The 21704-nt window shown below is 40.8% G+C and overlaps 1 protein-coding gene across 5 annotated transcripts in view; it reads left to right on the forward strand.

Moving 5' to 3' along the window:
* LOC122908554 overlaps nucleotides 1–19742 on the forward strand; it is a 46595-nt gene extending 26853 nt beyond the window's left edge. For 4 of the 5 annotated variants that reach the window (XR_006384978.1, XR_006384977.1, XR_006384979.1 and 1 more), the window contains 5 exons: nucleotides 2869–3004; nucleotides 7924–8030; nucleotides 19044–19156; nucleotides 19294–19379; nucleotides 19614–19742. Coding sequence is in view for 1 of the 5 variants with exons in the window: in XM_044251503.1 (XP_044107438.1) it covers nucleotides 2869–3004; nucleotides 7924–8030; nucleotides 19044–19156; nucleotides 19614–19625 (368 nt within the window). In the remaining 4 variants the exon portion in view is untranslated. The remainder of the gene's footprint in view (nucleotides 1–2868; nucleotides 3005–7923; nucleotides 8031–19043; nucleotides 19157–19293; nucleotides 19380–19613) is intronic. The other variant, XM_044251503.1, reaches the window with a different exon arrangement.
* The last annotated feature ends 1962 nt before the right edge of the window (nucleotides 19743–21704 follow it).

Raw genomic sequence — 21704 nt, forward strand, 5'->3', positions numbered from 1 at the left:
CCAGGAATTTGGCCTTTGGCCTTGGCCCCATGTTCCATCATCTTTGCTTTCTAGCAGAAAGGGGGGCAAAAGGAAACAAGTGCCATGCACAATCAGTATCCACATCATTAATCATTCTGAGCAGTAAGTTTTCAAAGGCATTTATATTGTAAAGAGATACTACAGATAGAAAAGACATTCTATTTGTGTTCACGAATGGTTTCAAGGCATTGTTAGGTACACTGTATATGGAAAAACAATGAACAGTGAGATAAAAGTTTCCACAAAATTCTGTACTCAATTACTCACGGATTCATTCATTTGTTCAACAGTCATTAAATACCCATAATGTGCCAGATACTGTCCTAATCTATTAGCACTGTCAAATTATTCATAACAGCTGTCATTTGCCATCATTCCCATGCCTGGATGTAAGGACAAATACATTTGAACAAGTTGGGTTTATTCCCAGTGAAACTAAATGAGGGGCTAGTTTTCATCCCTCCTAATATGTTTTGAAGGAAAATAAGCCCATGGGACACCTGGCTGGCTCAGTCAGTTAAGTGTCTGCCTTCTGCTCAGGTCATGATCCCAGAGTTCTGGGACTGAGCCCCACATCGAGCTTCCTGCTGAGCTCCCCTTGCTTGTGCTTCTCCTTCTCCATCTTCTGCTCCCCTTGCTTGTGTTCTCTCTCTCTTTCTCTCAAATAAATAAATAATCTTTTTTTTTAAAAGATTTTATTTATTTATTTGACAGAGAGAAATCACAAGTAAACGGAAAGGCAGGCAGAGAGAGGGGAGGAAGCAGGCTCCCCGCTGAGCAGAGAGCCTGATGCGGGGCTCGATCCCAGGACTCTGAGATCATGACCTGAGCCGAAGGCAGTGGCTTAACCCACTGAGCCACCCAGGCATTATTCTTTAAAAAAAAAAAAAGGGAAAAGAAGTCCTATCTATTTTATTCAACCATCTAGCAGATTAGATTTGTTACCAAAGACACCAGTTGAATCTCTTTTTAAAGCATACTTAAAAACAAACCAAAAAAAAACCTGGCAAACTAGAATAGCCCAAAGTCTAGATTTATCACCTTTCCCTAAAAAGTGAGCTCTCTTCCATGACTTGAAAACTTACATCATTAGTTACCTTTGACTTCTCTCTTCTTGCTCTTCCTACACGCTAGTTAGCTTTCACTTCATGTCTGCTTCAGAAGGACAGTTTTGTTTCTTCTGCTCCCTGTTGGGTTCCCAGCACCTAGGACAGTGCCTGGCATAGAACAGAGCTCAGACAGACATGTTTTGGGTTTTTTTTGTTTTTTGTTTTTTCATTTATTTATTTTCAGCATAACAGTATCATTATTTTTTCACCACACCCAGTGCTCCATGCAATCCGTGCCCTCTATAATACCCACCACCTGGTACCCCGATCTCCCACCCCCCCCCGCCACTTCAAACCCCTGAGATTGTTTTTCAGAGTCCATAGTCTCTCATGATTCACCTCTCCTTCCAATTTATGCTGAATGAATTCAAGTACAAAAAAGTTCTGTCCACCCCTTGGGATTAGGTTCTCAAGTCAGCCTATTTAGGCAAAATTAGCATATAGTTCAGTGATTCTTCACAATCCCTTAAACTGCCCACACAAATATTTAGAGATATGTTTTCTAAGTTCCGTGCAATTTCTTGGCAGCTTTGGAACAGATCATTGTTTGTCAGTTACGCCCCAGATGAAGTTGTCAGCTAGGGTTTAGGGGGTTATATTGCATACAAAGCATATAACTTTGAATACTTGGAAGCCTTTGAGAAGCCATCTGGCTTTGGGACCAGATTCATATCTCTCACACCTACTGAATGGATGAGCTGGCCATTATGTCCATGGTTGTTTCTCCTTCTCCATCCCCTTCCTGTCTTTTTCTTTGCCAAACTCCTAAACTTGAGCTGGTGTAAATTAAATGTGTACATATGCCATGCTACAGCACTGACACTGAACTTTATGAAAGCTGAATAGACCAATGGGGGTGAGTCAGACTCCAGGACCACTGACCACCGTAGGGAAGTCTACAAAGGCAAGCTGGTTCTTTGTCTTTCAAATTTGCCCTTCCAGAGCTCAAAAAATGTGGCAACTTTGCAGACTCTTTTAAAGAGCTGAATCCCTGGATAAAGACTATCACTTCCCCAGGTTTGGTGGACAGCTCATTTATCTTCTATTGGGAAATTTCTAAAGACATTTGTTTTCCTCTTTAGCCAAAGCAAAGGCAACAGTCTAAATCTTTTTTTTTTTTTTTAAGATTTTATTTATTTATTTGACAGACAGAAATCACAAGTAGGCAGAGAGGCAGGCAGAGAGAGAGGAGGAAGCAGGCTCCCTGCTGAGCAGAGAGCCCGATGCGGGGCTCAATCCCAGGACCCTGAGATCATGACCTGAGCCGAAGGCAGCGGCTTAACCCACTGAGCCACCCAGGCACCCCAGCAACAGTCTAAATCTTAAGTGAGATTTCCTTTGATACAGAGCAATTTGGGGCTTGCTATTATAAAGAATAGAGTATTTTTAAATTTTTTATTTTTTTTTCAAAGATTTTATTTATTTATTTGGCAGACAGAGAGAGAGAGGGAAGCAGACTCCCTGCCGAGCAGAGAGCACGATGCGGGACTTGATCCCAGGACCCTGAGATCATGACCCAAGCCGAAGGCAGCGGCTCAACCCACTGAGCCACCCAGGCACCCTAAAGTATTTTTTTTAAAGGACTCCTTAGATTGTATGTATTTCCTTCACTTTATTGCCAAATGCATCTACTCACACAAGTCAAAGAAGTACAATCTTAAAAAATAAAACTAACTTAAGTGGTGGTAAATGAGGGAGCTATTGTCTAAAAATAATAAAAACTATTGTTTTCTTATAGGAATCAAGAAAAAAATTAAAGATTTGACTGAAGCTGGTCCTTGGTTAGTGAAGTTGTATCTGGCAGATAACGGCATAGACAGGAGAGGAAAAGAAGGAGAAAATGGCTTGTTGGAATTCACTCAAATTTTAACATGGTGAGTAGAAAAGAGGTTTTATTTGTTCGCCTTCTGAAACTGGGTGCTTGGGTTGAATCGTAGGGAAAATGACTTAACTGCAGTTTAATAACAAGTGAGGTTTTTAACTTCAAGAAGGAAGCAGTGACCCACTGTGATCTTGGTACATGATCTTAAGGGAAGGCCTGAGATCATAAAAATGGCATGTCACACAGTTGTACATGAGCCACAGAGGGACTCCAAAGACCTCACTAGAAGCCCCAATTAATGAAGCTGGCAACTGAGGAAAGGCAGGAATTATGACCTCCAGATATTTCTTCCATGAAGTCAGCTATGTGACCTAAGGAAGAAAGACAGTCCACTCAAGAGTCAACACTGTTTAGTTCTTGATCACAAAGTTGTCTCAAGCTACTTAGGCAGAAAGACAGTGCCTTTCTCAAAAGCTGCTGGAAAACAAAATGTTTCCTTGCCATATTTATGCTGCAACCTTGGACATCTCTTTGTCCAGCTCTCCTGAATCCCACACCCAGTGGGCCAAACAAGTAAGCATTTGCAGCTCTGTAGGAAAGCTTACTCGGTAGAGGGCTCCAGGTTTTCCATCTTAGACATCAGTACTGAGAGCACCTCAGGGCAATCAAGAGCAACAGAATATAGCTCAGATTCAAGAGTTGAGAGCTTGATTGATAAATGAATAATAAATCAATCAATAAATAATAAATAACAAATAATTAATAAATAATAAAATATTTATTATTTTAGAAGAAAAAGATTCTTTTTCTAATATATTTGTTTCAGAAAGTTGGGAATTTCCAACTTGGATAGCTTGGCTGCTATTTTTATAATAGTTCTATTAATAAACTTCATTTTGTTACCCTTTTAATATATTGCTAGATTTAATACGTTGCTGCTATATTATCCTTTTAGTATACTACTAACATTTTGTTAAGCGTTTTCACATCTGGGTTCATCAGGGATATTTGTCCCTACTTTCCTGTTCTTGTAATGTTTTCCTTTGGTATTGGGATCAAGGTGATTTTGGCCTTACAGAATGAGTTAGGAAGTGTTCCTCCTTTTCTATTTTATGAAAAAACTTGTGTAGAATTGGCATTATTTTACCTTTAAATATTTGGTAGAATTTACCAGCGAAGACACATGGATCTGGAGTTTTCTTTATGGGAAGATTTTTTTTTTTTTAATGGGAAGATTTTTAAACTACAAATTCACTTTCTTTAATAGATAGAAGTCTATTCTGGTTATTTTGGGAGGGGGGTGTTAAGCTTTGGTAGTTTGTATCTTTCAAGCAATTTGTTCATTTTGGCTAGGTTTTCAAATTTATTGTCTTAGAGTTGTTCATAATATTTCCTTCTCATCCTTTTCCTATCTGGAGGATCTGTAGTGATGTCTCCTCTTTTGTGCTCAATATTAATTATTTGTTTTCTCTCTTTTTCCCCAATCAAGATGATTAGAATTTTATCAATGTTATTGATCCTCTCAAAGAACTTGCTTTTGGTGTCATCTAGTGTTTTAATTTTTTCTATTTCATTGATTTATACCCTTATTTTTATTGTTTCCTTTATTCTGTTTACATTGGGTTTAATATGCTCTTCTCTTTCTAGTTTATTAAGGTAGAAGCTTAAGTTACTGATTTTAACTTTTTGTTTTTCTAATGTGAATGGTTATAGTAACACTAAGCACTTTTTCATTGCATCCTGCAAATTTTGATATGTCGTATGTTTTTTAAAGATTTTACTTATTTATTTGTCAGAAAGAGAGAGCACAAGCAGGGGGAGCAGCAGGCAGAGAGAGAAGCAGGCTCCGTGCTGTGCAAGGAGCTGGATTCAGGACTCCATCCCAGGACCCTGGGATCATGACCTGAAGACAGCTGCTTAACCTACTGAGCCACCTAGATGTCCCATGATATGTTGTATTTTTATTGTTATTCAATTCAAATTATTTTCCAATCTCCCCTTTGATTTCTTTGACCTATGGGTTATTTAGAAGAGTGCTATTTAGTTTCCACATATTTGTAAAGTTTTCACATATTTTTCTCTGGTTGATTTCTAATGAAATTATGCTACTATTAGAGAATATACTTGTTTTATGGACCAGATTATGATCTATCTTGGTAAATGTTCCACGTGCACTTGAAGAATGTATATTCTGCTATATTTCAATAGAATGTTAAGAAATGTCAGTTAGGGGCGCCTGGGTGGCTCAGTGGGTTAAGCCACTGCCTTTGGCTCAGGTCATGATCTCAGGGTCCTGGGATCGAGTCCCGCATCGGACTCTCTGTTCAGCAGGGGGCCTGCTTCTCTTCCTCTCTCTCTCTGCCTGCCTCTCTGCCTGCTTGTGATCTCTCTCTGTCAAATAAATAAATAAAATCTTTAAAAAAAAGAAAAAAAAATAAAGAAATGTCAGTTAGGTCCAGTTGGTTGGCAGCATTGTTATGGTTTTCTATATCTTTACAAATTTTCTGTTTACTTGCTCTATCAATTATTGAAAGAGGGATAATTGTGACTTTGTATCTCCTTGCAGTTTAATCAGTTTTGCTTCATGTATTTTTTAAAAGATTTATTTTATTTATTTTTTAGACAGAAAGAGAGTGGGGGGAGGGGAAGAGGGATAGAGAGAATCTCAAGCAGACTCCCTGAGTGTGGAACCCAATGTGGGGTTCGATCCCAGGACCCCTAGATCATGACCTGAACCAAAATCAAGATCGGATGACTGAGCTACCTGGGTGTCCCTTGCTGTGTGTATATATATATATATATTTTTTTTTTAAGTGATTTACTTTTTTAAAAAGATTTTATTAATTTATTTGAGAGAGAGAGCAAGTGGACACAGAGGGAGAGGGAGAAGCAGAAGCAGAGTCCTTGCTGAGCAGCGGCGCCAACACAGGGCTCGATCCGGACCCTCTAACGGACCCCGGGACCGTGACCTGAGCTGAAGGCAGATGCTTAACAGGCTAACCCACCCAGGCACCCCTGCTTCATATATTTTTAAGATCTGTTGTTAGGTGCAAATCATTTAAGATTAAATCACTTGAAGAATTGACCCTTACTCTCATTATGAAATCGCCAGTAATATTTTCCTCTTATCTCTGGTAATATTCCCTTCTCTGAAATATACTTTGATGAATATTAATATAGCTACTTGAACTTTCTTTGGATTAACATCAGCATGGTATATCTGTTTCTGTCCTTATATTTTTAACCTATATATATTTTTACAGTAACTTCTCTATCTCAGTTTCCTCATTTGCAAAAATGGGGATAATAATCAAAAGAGTGTTATAGGGTTAAATTAGATCAGGTGTGTAATGTGCTATATACAGTGCAGAGGGCTCCAGCTAGCACCTTTACACAAATTGGAAAAAGAGCCCCTCCAGCTAGACAAATTAAAAGAGGTACCACCTCTGGCCATTGAGTCAGAGGAGGTAACCCTTTCTAGTCTTCAGGTCCCAGAACTTGGCAAACAGAGCTTGGCAGATTTCAGCCCCACTCACACCTTTGGAGGCCCCCTTGGTACTGGGCACAAGTGCTTACACATGTAGGTGACCCTGATCACATCTAATGCACAGTGAATGCTCCATCAAACCTTAGCTCATGCGAGGCTGTATGGTCTAGTGATTAAATCCGTGGCCTCCAAAATCAGATGTAGAATTGTTGAGCTGTGCAGTTGTTCTTCAACACTCTCCCTTCTCCTTCTAGAACTCCTGCTTCCTCCTGAAGCATTCCTGCTTTCACCCATCTTATCTAAAGGAATAGGACACAGGCAGACCGTTCGGGAAGCCGAAGCTAGGCAAGTTCTGATTAGATAGGCTATTTCCTTGGGCACAAGACCTTTGAGAGGGAGAGTCTGGCAGAACCATTGAGCCCCACCCTTGAATGCTAGCTGCTGAATCAATAGACAGTGTGTACAGGGAGAATGACCTTGTATTTACTACTGATCTTAACTGAAATTTCACATTCCCAGCGCATGGTAAACTCAAAATTGTTTTACTGAAAGTCATAGGATAATTTCTTTTAGAGCAGAGGCAATGTGTTAAATTCCTTTAATCTCTGCAATGGTAGATCATATGCATTTAGTAAGTGTGCACTCAATATAATAACATCACTGGTACTGCACTTTGCAAGATACTTTCACAGGAATTGTTTCATCCTGTTTTTACCACAACCGTATGAAATATGTAAAAGAGCCAGTTTGGGGTCCAATGTTACAGATGAGGAAGATGGGACCCAAGAGGGCACATGGCCTGCCCATGATTACAAGGTTGACAGGAGGTAAAAGCTGACCAGGAGCCCAGGACTTCACCCTGATTCCATGTCTCCTCATGATGCCAGAAATTCTCTAAGACCAGTTGGTGGGCTGGTGCTAGAGCATGAAGGAATTTTCAAAAATCTCAAAGAGATTAGGAAAAAACAATAGATGGAGGGCTCATTTTTCATAAAGCTAAGCTTACTTAGTTTTAAAAGCTATCCTTTATTCTGAGACTATACCCTTTCTAATTTTGTGTAAAAATATTTGTTCTTTTAAGTGTAGCTAGTTGAGAACTATTATTTGTTTGATGTACTAAAAGTTGTCAGGCCAGTCACCCCAAGCTTTTTGACATTTTACTGGTGTGCAAAATCCACAAAGACTGGGAAGCCCTGCGCAATACCACACCATATCTTCTGGATAAATGAATGGAAGCTGTGAGGCAACTTAAAGTCTTTATCCCACCAATTGACTTAGGAGAGGTGTCCAAACTAGAGAGATTAAATTGGAAAAGTCTGCATTCAGTTTCAAATTGGGTCAGTGTATCATCATTGAAAGGGGGCGTCAAGGAGAGTGTTGAGGACCTAAGAAAAGAGATCAGACTCCAAAGTAAGTGGACTGAGTTTCTTTGAGTGACTGTGCTCGGCAAGAAGCCATTCTAATTTGTCATTTTCTTTGGCCAGCCTGATCACATACTCTGCTCACTTAAGCGAAATTGACCTCAGAAACAATGTCCTGGGAGAGATGGCTGCTGCTGACATACTTGAAGCACTAAGAGCCAGAAAGACAGGTACAGAGTGTGGTTTGCATTCCCTTCCACTTGTCCAAATCTACTCACCCCTAAATGCTATATTGCTCACAGCTTGCTCTACTTTTTTCATCAAGTAACTGGCCTGAGCTATGTGATGACCAGGAGCACTGTCATAAGCCACCTACCCTTATGTCCATTTGCTCTATGATTTGCACAGAGTTCAAGAACTTTTCTGATGTCTTTGGTTGTCTTTGACCTAAGCACAGTAGTCTCCCCTTATGCATGGGGAACATGTTCCAAGATCCCCAGTGGATGCGTGAAACCGCGGATAGGACCAAACCGTACATAGACTGTGGGGTTTTTTTTTCCTATACAAGCATACTTATGAGAGTTTAACTTATAAATGGGCACAGTAAGAGATTAACAATAATAAATAGTAATCTAGAATACTTATGACAGTATACTATAATAAAAATCGGTGAATGTGGTCTCTCTCTCAAAATATCTTACTGCACTGTACTCGCTCTTCTTCTTGTGATGATGAACAATGACAAAACCTGCATGAGGAGATGAAGGGAGGGGAATGACACCATGGCGCTATGGTACTACTGACCTTCTGATGATTCCGCAGAAGGAAGACCATCTGCTTCCTGACCATGGGTAACAGGAGTTGTGGAAAGAGAAAACACAGATTAGGGGTGGGCTGCTGTAAGCAATATTATCTGAGGGACCCTCTCCTATTCTCTATTCTCCCCCGCAACCCAACCTGCAGATATTTTTCCAGACAGCAATTGGAAAACTCTATCAACACCTTACAAGATTCGGATTCGCTTGCCGGACTGTCAAAGATTGCTTAATTGTGATTGACATCAGGAGAGTATGAATGGTCCCTTATGACCATGTAATCCTTTGAAAATGAGAGAATCACCTATGGAATGAGTTATTTATTTAACGTGGGCTAACCCTGCCCTCCTGCTTTCATTAATATGCATGACCAGAATTAACGATAGCCGTTCTCATTGCTGATAGAGAGAAGATGAGGAAGGCGGCATTTCCAATAAAGCTCAGGGTCACCTGGGTGGCTCAGTGGGTTGAGCCTCTGCCTTCAGCTGAGGTTATGTTCTTTCAGGGTCCTGCGATGGAGCCCCGCATTGGGTTCTCTGCTCAGCAGGGAGCCTGCTTCTCCCTCTCTCTGCCTTCTTGTGATCTCTCTCCCTCTCTCTGTCAAATAAATAAATAAATAAACAATGGGGGAGAGACTTATATAAGACTGATAAATCATAAACCCATACACTTGAAACCAGTAATATATGTTAATTAATTGAATGTGAATTTTTAAAAAGGCAAGGAAGAAATTTTGTCATTATCTGGCAAGTTACATAGAGAGAATTAAGTAGTAAAAGCATTGGATTGGTCTTTATCATTTCTTTGATAAAATGACCTTAGAGACATGGCATAGTTTTAGATTGCATTTTTTTTTCTAACAATGCCAGGTTTGTTTGTTTGTTTTAAGATTTTATTTATTTGACAGACAGAAATCACAAGTAGGCAAGCAGAGAGAGAGAGGGGAAGGCAGGCTCCCTGCAGAGCAGAGAGCCCGACTCAGGGCTCGATCCCAGGACCCTGGGATCATGACCTGAGCCAAAGGCAGAGGCTTTAACCCACTGAGCCACCCAGGGGCCCCCTAACACTGGCAGTTTTAAAGAGAAGAATTATAACATTACTGTCTACTGTGTTGCCATTTTTAAACTAAAACCACTGCATCATCATTTCTTCACAGCCAACCAAATGATCCCAAGATTTTTGAACTATCCCTTTATTTTGGAGAAACAGAACATCTACTTCTAGTCCACTTGAGTTGAATTCAAATGCAATGGAATTACTGCTCTAAAATGAATTTTTTTAAATGAATTTAAATTAGACTTTAAGCTCAATAGGCTGAAAGCAGGTTAGTGATTTCATTTGATTTTCCTTAACACCGTGGTCACTTTCTCACCATACCCTGTGGTGGAAGACTTTATTAACGGCTGCAGGCAATCTTTGGTCATTACTGTAGTGAGTGCTAATGATGGACAGTCTCATCTGATTTGATGGAAAATGGTTCTCATCAAGTACTTATTTGGGGCTTGCTTAGTAAATGGTTCAATTTGTGTGAATGGGGAAGATGATTATGAAATACCCACCTGAAAATATAGCTTCTCGTTTAAAAAGCATTAAAAAACAATGTATAGTTCAGAAAAGCATTTCTCCCCCAAATACGGTAGTATATTTCATGAGTAGCTTGAATGCATCCACATTTTGAACCAAAATAATTATGGCATGTTTCTGATGGAACACTTAAGCTCATTAGTTTGAACACCAAGAAAGACTCCTCAAAATGGAGTTAGCTGATTGGATTCTACAGGGAAATCTCTTGCCATTTAGCCTTAATGGCATCCTTTTAAACATTAAAAGCAATTAGTAATATCAGTGATTATAGAACTAATGTTCTTCTTTTGATTGCTTATGTGTTCTTATAATTTGCAAGTTAACAGACTAATTTCTAATCCTGATTCTATTTCTTTCATTAAATCCAAATTAACAGCACAAAGACATTTATTTGTCTACCAAGGAATTCTTAATGAACTACCTTTAATGATGGAAAACACACACATAATGAAAGCTTTCACAGAAACATCAGCAACGTCACTTGTTTTTATTTTTTTTTAAGATTTTATTTATTTATCTGAGAGAAAAAGAGATAGCGACAGAGGTAGCAAGAGAGGGTACGAGTGTGGTGGAGAGGGAGAAGCAGGTTCTCTGCTGAGCGGGGAGCACAATGAGGGGCTTGATCCCAGGACCCTGAGATCATGACCTCAGCCAAAAGCAGACACTTAAGTGACCGAGCCACACAAGCACCCAGCAACCTCACTTGTTACCAATTAAAAAAAAAAAAAAGTTTAGCAGAGGGAAAAACTGCTGTTTACATTTTATAGGGTTGCTTTTTTACTAATTTAAAAGAAAAAACAACGGAAGACTTCAGGATCAATTCATTTATCCATTCTTATTTATTTATTTCAACATTAATTTATTAAATGCTGTAGAACAAGGCAAAGGGGGCCCACAGCGATCACTGAGACAAATGCAAACAGGCTCATTAAATGACCTGGCTTGAAATAGCCATAGGCACTAGCTGACCTATTATAAACAGGCACAGGTCCTAAAATTTAAATAAAGGGACAATTCCGTAGTTCCTTGCCTCCCCACTCTGCCCTGTAACTGTGGCCCCTCACCACCGCCTCATAGCAGACAGTCCTTTGCTGTCCTGTCCGCGGCTTTTATCTCTTTTATTCTACCTTCCGTGAATTCTTTCACCAACTGTGTTGCCAGCCTCCACCCAACCAGAGCACCCAATCGGGACACCCCACAAATGCCAGGCCTTGTTTGAGTTGAGCAGTGACTCCCTGCTTTCATGGATCTGACTTCCTAGTGGATGACAGACAGTAAACCAACTATATAGAGAAGTGAAATATATATTATTGTATATCATTTGGAGATCATACTTAAGGGAAAAAATTAAGCAAGAAAATGAGATAAAGCATGTATGTCAGGGGATGGGGAGTTTAGTTGAGGTAGCCAGAGAAGACTGTATTAAGAAGAAACGTTTGAGTAAAGACAGGAAGGTGTGCGGGAGCAAGCCACATAGATATCTGGGAAAAGAGCAGTCCAGGTAAGCAGAGCAGCAGGTGCAAAGGTTTATGGCAGGAGACCAGCTGATGTGTTCTATTTTTTTGGTAAAGATTTTATTTATTTATTTTAAACAGTATTTTATTTTTTTATTTATTTGACAGACAGAGATCACAAGTAGGCGGAGAGGCAGGCAGAGAGAGAGGAGGAAGCAGGCTCCCCACTGCGCAGAGAGCCCGATGCGGGGCTTGATCCCAGGATCCTGGGATCATGACCTAAGCTGAAGGCAGAGCCTTTAACCCACTGAGCCACCCAGGCGCCCCAAGATTTTATTTGACAGAGAGAGATCACAAGTAGGTGGAAAGACAGGCAGAGAGAGAAAGAGGAGGAAGCAGGTTCCCTGCCGAGCAGAGAGTCGGAAGCAGGGCTCGATCCTGGGACCCTGAGATCATAACCTGAGCTGAAGGCAGAGGCTTAACCCACTGAGCTACCCAGTCACCCCAGCTAGTGTGTTCTAAAGCCAGCGTGAAAGCCAGTATGGCTGGAGTGGAGTGAGAAAAAATGGGAGGGTCATAGGACAAAAAAATTCCAAGAAGCAAGCATGGAGAGCAGGGGGCCTTTCTAGGCAATTATGAGGACCTTAGTTTTTAACTTTATTGAGATGGAAAAGCATTGGAGAATTTTGAGAGGAGACCAGATCTGACCCACATCTTAACAGGATTACTCCAGTTCTAAGTTGAAAACAGATTTGAGAAGAGGGTAAAAGAAGGAAGACCAGTTAGGGAGTTGTCTCTGGAAAAATTAAACAGAGCCTTTCCGCAGACCCAGGACAGGCAGCATGGCGGAGACTGAGGGTGGAATAAACTAAAAAGAGGAGGATTAGGGAAAATTCTACACACTGAACACTTGGGACTCAGCCTTTACCATTGCCTGAGCCACCTTTGTCTGCCCTGCTTCTGGAGGCTCATAGCCATATAGAAAACTGGGGTGTTCTTTTTATTTATTAATTTATTTACTTTGAGAGAAGCATGCACAAGAGAGCAAGTGTGGAGGGGGGTGGGCAGAGAGAGAGAGGGAGAGATTATCTCAAGCCAGCTCCATGCCCAGCACGGAGCCCAACACAGGACTTGATCTCACAACCCTGAGATCATGACCTGAGCCAAAATCAAGAGTCAGATGCTCAACTGTCTGAGCCACCCAGGCGCCTCTGGGGTATTCTTTGATAAACTGAATAGCCCCAGAGAAAGGAACAACAGATGCTGACCCCTGGCCATGCCCTCTTCATTCAAAGAAGCCCAGCAGGGAAGCAAGCCCTGCTCAGACAGAGGAGCTTCCCATGAACAAAAACCTGAGAATCTCCAGACACTTCACGCAAGTCTTCAACATAGGAAACCAAGCCTGAAACACAGAGACAAAGAGAACTCTGAAGATACAGAGACAATACAGAAAATTTTTTAAAAAATAAAGAAAGAAAGAAAAGAAATTAGTTACAGCTTCTCCAGGGAAACAGAAGAGAATGCATCTGTAAAACAACAGGATGCTAGGAAAAAAGAATAATTGGAAAAATAAGAAAAAGCTCTTGGCAAATAAAAATGATAGCCAAAATAAAAATTTCAAAACCAACTGTGAAGGATGAAGTCAAGCAAGTCTTTAAAAAATAGAACGAAAAATTGGTGAGACTATATGAGACAGGTTCAATCTGTGAACACCAGCATTTAACTCATAGTTCAGAAAGAGAGACCAGAGAAAAGCAGGGAGAGGCCATTGTCAAATAATTGTCAAATACATCAGGAACTTTCCCTGAACGAACAGACATAAATCTGCATGTTGAAAGAGCCCATTGAGTGCCCAGCAACAGTGAATGATAAATGCTATTTCACCATGGCATTCAGAACACTAGGAACAAAGGTGAGAATCCAACAACTTACAGCTAAATACCGTATATTCTATACGAAGGACTGGGACTCAGAAGGACATCAAATTTCTGACTGGACGCTAGAAACTATGGGGGGCTGACATGACAACTCTGTGAGAGCTCTATACATTTCCAACTCCTAACCAAGTATGAGGATGAAATAAAGATGTTTTTAGTGCACAAGAACTCAAACTGTGTGCTTCCTGTTTCCTAGGAAGCTCCCAGAGAACACATTTGAGCAAAATAAGAGTAAACCACAAAGATGAAAAATGGAGAATCCTGAAATCAGGAGAACCAATACAGAAAATTGGAAAGGGAATCCCAGATGATGTTTGATGGTCAGAATGAGTCCAAATTGGAGCCAGAAAATAGAACACTCCAGAAAGGAGGGACACTGCAGTAAAAACTGAATAGAGCATTGGGCATACTTAAGTATTTTGCAAGAAATATGGGTGTATGGCAAAGAAAAGACATTGGGGGAAATTCTTAGAATAGGTACACAGAAAACAGTGCAAAGGAAAAAGACAATTATTATTTTTTTTAAGATTTTTTATTTATTTATTTGACAGAGAGAGATCACAAGTAGGCAGAGAGGCAGGCAGAGAGAGAGAGAGGAGGAAGTAGGCTCCCTGCTGAGCAGAGAGCCCGATGCGGGGCTCAATCCCAGGATCCTGAGATCATGACCTGATCCGAAGGCAGCGGCTTAACCCACTGAGCCACCCAGGCGCCCCGGAAAAAGACAATTATTAACTCAGAAGAAAGTCATGTAAGTGGGGCACCTGGCTGGCTCAGTAAGTACAGTGTGTGATCCCTGATCTTAGAGTTGTACATTCAAGCTGGGTATAAAGATTACTTAAAAATAATCTTTAAAAAAAGTTATATAAGAAAGGGAAATACTGTGAACAAAATGTATATGACCATACCAGTCAATACACCAAGGGTTGATTTAACTAAAAATTGTGAAATATCACTATTGGGAGGTTTGGTGAGAAGAAGTGATAGCAGTCAATATATAAAATTTTTACTGGAGGGGCTCCTGGGTGGCTCAGTTGTTAACTGTCTGCCTTTGGCTTAGGTCATGGTCCCAGGGTCCTGGGATCAAGCCCAGCTTTGCGGGAAGCCTGCTTCTCCCTCTCCCACTCCCCCTTCCTGTGTTCCTTCTGTCACTGTCTCTCTCTCTGTGTCAAATAAATAAATAAAGTCTTAAAAATAAATAAATAAAATAAATTTTTACTGGAAATACCAATAATATAAAACACTTTGTTTGAAATAGGCAGTAAATCTCATGAAAAACAGATGAGTGAGTTAAAAGTGGTTGTCTCTGGAAAAGAAGACTGGGGATGTTGAGGCAAAAGACAAGGGTCTGTCGCTTTTCATTATAAACTTTTTAGCCCTGTTTAATTTTTTAGCTATAAGTATGCATTACTTTTATATTTTAAGAGAATTGAAAACTGGATAGCTTTCTACCATGTGATTTATTGTTATGTAATTCCATGTCAATATCTAAAACCATCTTTTAAAAAAGATTTTATTTGAGAGAGAGAGAGAGCGCACTAGTGGGGTAGGGGCAGAGAGACAAGCAGACTCCCCACTGAGTGTGGAGCCTGACTTGGGGCTCAATCCCAGGACCCTGAGGTCATGACCTGAGCTAAAGGCAGATGCTTAACCAACTGAGCCACACAGGGAGCCCAATATCTAATACCATCTTAAGCTGTTTTAGCTTCCACCAAGGAGTTGGAGGCCTCACACACTCTATAGAATGTTTATGAATGGCTAGAGTTTCATAAAGAAGTGAAAAAGATGACCAGAAGTATGGTGTTAGGGAACATGACTGTCTTTTGTGGGTGTGGCTGTCGCATGACTCCTCTGAGACCTCCAGCTGGCCCCCATACCACACTACTGGCCCCCTGTCAGGTGCTTTCCAGCCCCCAACACTCCTCATAGCCTGAGCATCTCCCTCCTGTCGCAGTGGTCAAGAATTTGGGCCTTGTCTTCTTTTTGAAATTCCTGTCTTCCTCTACATTTGAACCTGTCTTCGTTTTTTCAACTCTGAGCTTTGTTTTTCTCCCTGACTATGATTTCTTCCTATTTGCTATTGAATTCTGCCTCAGTTAGAGGTGCTATTTGGCTACGTGGAACAGGACCAGATATAGTGGCTTCATCAGCTAGCGGAGGACTGAGCCGGTGTAGACCCGTCCCAGCATCATGGCTTTCTCTTTCTCCACCATCAGCCTTAGCAGATGGTTTATATCCTCATAGCTGTAGGTGGCTGCTTCACTGCAAGTCTCCTGTCTTCATTCCAGACCAGAAGAAGGAAGGGACAAGGAGAAAGTACTGGTACCTCTATGAGGAAGTCTCAGAAATCCCCCAGCGCACCTATGCTTATTTCCAGCTGGTCAGAAGCACGTCACATACCCATCCCTAATTTTTAGCTTGGCACATTGCTACCCTAAGAAAAATCTGAGCTCTGTTAGAAAATAAGTTCAGAAAAGATATTAGTCAGGGAATTACAAGTATTTGGCTCAAGCTCCTTTAGATTATGATCAATAGGTCAGCTGGTCTACACCAGACCTGGCCAAAGGCCTTTGAAGCCAGTGACCCCTCCAGAGTGGCCCAAGTGAGACACCAGGGTCTTTATTAGACATTCCACATGCCCCTCAAGTTATACTCCATCTGTATAACCTTCTGCTCTATAAGGAATCACGGAAGACACTGGGGCAAAATTAGACCCAGGAAACATGAGTGCTTCTCAATCTAGGCACAGCCCTGGGAGACTATTGCCTTAAATTTTATTATGGCCCGGCCCCACCCTGAAGTATCAGAGCAATGTTTCCCCCACAACCACGCCTTTTTTTTGTGATGACCCACAGGAATGACCCATGGACTAGAATGATCACACCAAGTACCAGTAAGTACTGCTCACTGGAGGAAAACATCCAAATAGTGCTTATCTTCCAGGCACATATGTACCACCCAATCCTCAGTGACACAGTTTCTGGCCCTTTCGATGTCCTGAAATTATGAGCTGTATTGTCTTACACCCCCAGGTCACTTAACCATTTGCATCCATCTTACCCTCCACTACCCTTTACTGTGCCCAGCCTGATTTTTTTTCCCACATCCTTACAACCATTTTCATGTTTCAACTTCAACTGACCCTTTGGAGGATCAGGCAGTACTATTTTTAAATACTTATTTATAGTACATGCAGTACTATATTTAAGGTTCTTATTTTTCCTCTCCACCATATTTCCTACTTACCTTCCTGCTTCTGGCTTCTTCCTGGTGTATCCTGACCCCCAGAAACTACAGCCTGGGGCCCCTGGGGCCCTGCAAGCAGGACCCGGCCATCTGGCTGGATGAGAAACAAGAAGCGGGAGAAGGGCAAGTGCCATGGGAAATAACAGAAGGATGGGTTGACACAGGCTCTGTGAATGGCATGCTAGGTATTTGAGTCTTATTATTCTGATCCCAATTTTGATGTGTGGGAGTAAGTTTCCCACACACCACCAAGCAATTCCCAAATACTAGCTGGGTGGCCTACAGTTCAACTCCATTCTGACCCTACCTACCAGGAGCTTAGCATCAGATTCCACAGGTTAAGGGCTCAGTCCCACAAGACTGTCCCCTCCCTACCACCACCACATCAGACATCAATAGCAGTCCATATTGCTACCCGGGCTTCTGACTGACTGGCCATAAAGCTGAGGTTCTCATGAGCCGCTCCTTGGGTTTGATTAATTGGCTACAATGGCTATAATGACCCAGGAAACCAGTTTTTTCATGATTGCTGGGTTATCATAAAGGATACAAATCAATAGACAGATGAAGAGATACTGAGGGTGAGGTCTTAAACAAAGCAGCTCTGTCCTCATGGAGTTTGGAGCCCAGCATGGTGGCACGTGGAAGCATTCCAGGTTTCCCTGGAATGCTTGGAACCTGGAAGCTCTTAGAATCCCATCCTTTAGATTTTTATGGAGGCTTTATTACTTAGGCATGGATGATTAAATCATTGGCCAATGGTGATTGATTCAACCTCCGGCCCCTTTCTCCTCCCCGGACAATCAGGGTTAGAGAAAGCTCTAACATTCCCTCTATGGTTGGTTTCCCTGGCAACCAGCCCCATCCTTAGGTGCTGTCCAAAAGTCTCCTCATTAACATAAACTCAGGTGTGGTGGAAAGGGGCTTGTTAAGAATTATGAGGCACCCATTTCAACTTTACCGCTCTAAGGCGTTTTAAGGAACTGAGAACAAGGGACCAAATATTATATTTAAGTTTTCTTTTAAAAAAAATCCAGTGGAGTTAACATGGAGTGTTCTATTAACTTCAAGTGTACATTACTCAGTGTTCATCATGGTAAGTATACTCTAAACCCCATCACCTGTTTTACCCATCCCCCCCACACACACCTAAGAGACCAAAAGATGCTCCCATTTCTCTTATTGGTCAGGAAATTCCAAAGGTGTGGGAGCCAGGAAACCTGGACCTTTAAAGACCAAATATATATGGGAAATCTGAATAATCCAAATATGTATTTCCTAGAAATCACAGTATTGCTGGATTGTATTGGAAAATCAATGAGAAATCTTGATTTCAAGTGCTACAAGACCAACATAAACTGATCTAAGTACACACACGCACCAAACTGTTGACCCATAATATAACTAGAAGTCCAGGGGTGGTTCTAGCTATAGGTTCAGCTGGATTTAGTGGTTCAAGTGACGCTACCTACCTTCCTCTCCTGGAAGTTCTGCTTGTGCTGACTTTATTCTCAGGCAGGTTCTTCCCACACAGTGGCATTTTGGGCAGCACAGGCCATAAATTTACATTGTACCAGTTTAATCTCAAGAAAGCGCCTTTCTCCTGATTTCACAGGACCATCATGAGTCACATGCACACCTGTTAACCAATTGCTGTGTCAGGGAGAGTGAATCCGCTAATTCACCAGATCCGGGTTATGTGCCCATCCACCCCTGGAGCACAGGGGAGTGGAACCCCAAAGTAAACTCAAGATTCTGTTCCAGAAAGAAGCTAAAATAAATGCAAGCTGGACAAGTAAAACCAAGAGAGGTCCAGTGAAGATGAAGAGTCAATAAAGTATTAGAGGTGATGAATGACAAGATAAGAGTTTCACTTTCAGATGATTAATCTGGAAGTAGATTGCAGGATGGATTTGGGGGCGGGGAAGTCTGAAGCTATGAAGACCAGTTGGAAGACTTCTACAATTATCCAGGTTAACATGTGAATTTAGGAATGGGAAAGAAAGGACTGGAATGAGAAGTTATTATAGAAATAAATTGTTACGGATCACTCACATCAAGAAGATACAGGCAAAAGGTATTAGGTGAGAGGAAAGTTGCCCAGTTTGTAAGAATGTGGGAGAATGCCCCTCTCAGAAGCTAAGACTCAATCCATCAAATGGAGTTGTGAGATATCCTACTGATTTACTACTATGTTCTTCCCCTCTCAGGTAAACTCCCAGTCTTAAAAATTACAGTCACTCCTCAAATGTCTTCTGATACCTTCAGATCTATTTGGAAAAATAGCAGGAAATCTAGGATTACCAGTAAAAAGAAGAAGAAGGTATGCTCTTGGATGTCTGTGTCTGTGAGTTGCATCCACCAGGGGAGTTTGTGGATGGACCCTGGGCACTAAATTGGGGTAGGTGCCACCCCCAGCAGATTTTGCACTTGATAAAATCATGAGAATTTTGGTTCTAGGTAACAGTATCCCAAACCATCAGTCCATTCTAATGGATGATTGTATCAAAGGACAAGTCGTAGGAAAAAACATAGTTCCCTCAAAGGTTGGTACAAACCTTGTCTCCTCTCTTCAACTTTCCCACCCTCTCCTCCCCCCACAATCCTGGTACCTGTTAGCTTATTGTGGATTTGAAATGGTGAATTTACCTGAACTATTTATGAAACATGTGGGATCTATTAGGTGGTAATGCCTTATATATGTTCACTCTCTATTGTATGAAGTTGAACTTCCTTATTTCTTTTTATAATTTATAAATTTTGTGTTCACTATTTCACAGGGTAAAAACTGAATATGGATGTTCTATATCTTTACGGATGCTCTCTGTTTCCATGGCCAACTGGACATGTGTAGAAAGATCTTGCTTGTTCTATAAGAAGAGTTTTCACTGGAGGTACACCTGGGTGGCTCAGTGGGTTAAGCCTCTGCCTTAGGCTCAGGTCATGATCTCAGTGTCATGGATTTGAGCCCTGTCAGGCTCTCTGCTCAGCGGGGAGCTTGCTTCCTCCTCTCTCTCACTCTCTGCCTGCCTCTCTGCCTCTTGTGATCTCTGTCTGTCAAATAAATAAACAAAATCTTTAAAAAAAATAAGAGTTTTCACTGGAGCCAAGCCCCTTTAATGTTCTAAAATTTGAGGACTAATTTATGAAAGTTCAAAGTAGTGTTAACCCTATTATGCTTGTCATTTTCTAAAATGTGGGTTTCCCAGTTGGCCTTAGTGAAAATAGGTAGAATTCTTCTCTGGTGTTTCTTATGTGCATGTGAAATTTAAAAGTTGAAGGAAGTCATGACCTTTATCTAAGAAACATTCTTCTTTCATGAGTATATTTATAGTTGGGAACAATAAGAATATTTGGAGATAACCACTTTCTGAAAGATGACATCCCCCCAAATGGGGATCTTCCACAAATGAGGAAACTTCTAATCACTTTAATCACTGGCCCCTCCACCCCAAATGAAGATGTCTGGTTGACTGATGTATGGATGACAAATTGAATTAGCTGAAAGTTATATGCCATGACAATATGATGCAGGGATGGAAAGTGTGGACTGGGGAAAGAAATGGGCTGGAATTCTCTGTGGAAAACTGCTGCTTTCCAGGTGTGTGGCATTGGCCAACTCAGTTAACCTCACTGAGCCTCAGTTCTCCCTGATAAGATACAGATAGAATAGCACCTGTCTTGTATGGAGAGCCATGAATGAGATGACACATGTCAAGCATTTTTGGACAATATTGTTTCATGTAGTGCATGCTCAAATATAAATATTAGTGGCAGTTATTGTTGATGTTAGAATTGAGTGACTCCAGTTATTTCACTTGGAAAAGCTACACAAGAAAGATAAAAAAGAAAAAGAAAAGACTTAAGACCTTTCCATTTTGAAGTAAAAAACAAAACAAAACAACCCACACAAAAAGCCAGTCTGTTGGGGTGCCTGGCTGGCACAGTCAGTAGAGAATGTGACTCTTGATCTCAGTGTTGTGAGTTCAAGCCCCACGTTGGGTGTGGAGCCTACTCAAAATAAAAAGTAAAAAAAAGACCTGTACCCCTGAAACAAATAATACATTATATGTTAATAAAAAATAAATGAATTTTTTTTTTTTTTAAAGCAAGACTGTCATTCATATTATGTACAAAACAAGTTCTGGCAAATCTGTGGAACCAAACTATCTGTGAAAGTGAGGATGTTTATAATAAATTGTGTTCAGCCTTTAATATCTTCTTATCTAGCTAGGAAGACAGGATCCTCGCATGTTAAAAGTAAACAATAACAGAGTATGAGAATTGAAATAATATAAAATCTTCAGAACTTGTATATGCAATGCGTGAGGCCTCCTGAGAAATTGTACCTGCTTTAAAAAAAAAAAAAAAAAAAGGACCTTTTTGAAATTTGCCCCAGACATCCTCTTTGTGGGAGCGTAAAATCTGTGTGCCTCTTTACAAGTCTTTTAACATGGTCTATCAAAGTGAAAAATACATAACTTTTGACCTAGGTATTTGAGAAATTTATTTTACAAATATTTTCTCACACATGTATAAGCAAATACTTATAATGATGTTTAATGCAGCACTGTTTGTTATACATTGGAAACAGCTTAACATCTCTCAAAGGATTCTCGGGGAAATAAATCACAGGGAATGTGTGTGGTGTAATACCGTGCAGCATCAAGAATAATGTGGATAAGGGAGGGCTTCTGTGGAAAGCTATCCTACTCATACTATTTTTTTTTAAATATTTTATTTATTTATTTGAGAGAGAGAGACAGTGAGAGAGAGCACGAGCGAGGAGAAGGTCAGAGAACGAAGCAGACTCCCCATGGAGCTGGGAGCCTGATGCGGGACTCGATCCCGGGACTCCAGGATCACGCCCT

This window comes from Neovison vison, chromosome 6 (assembly GCF_020171115.1).
Source record: "Neovison vison isolate M4711 chromosome 6, ASM_NN_V1, whole genome shotgun sequence".
Taxonomy (NCBI): domain Eukaryota; kingdom Metazoa; phylum Chordata; class Mammalia; order Carnivora; family Mustelidae; genus Neogale; species Neogale vison.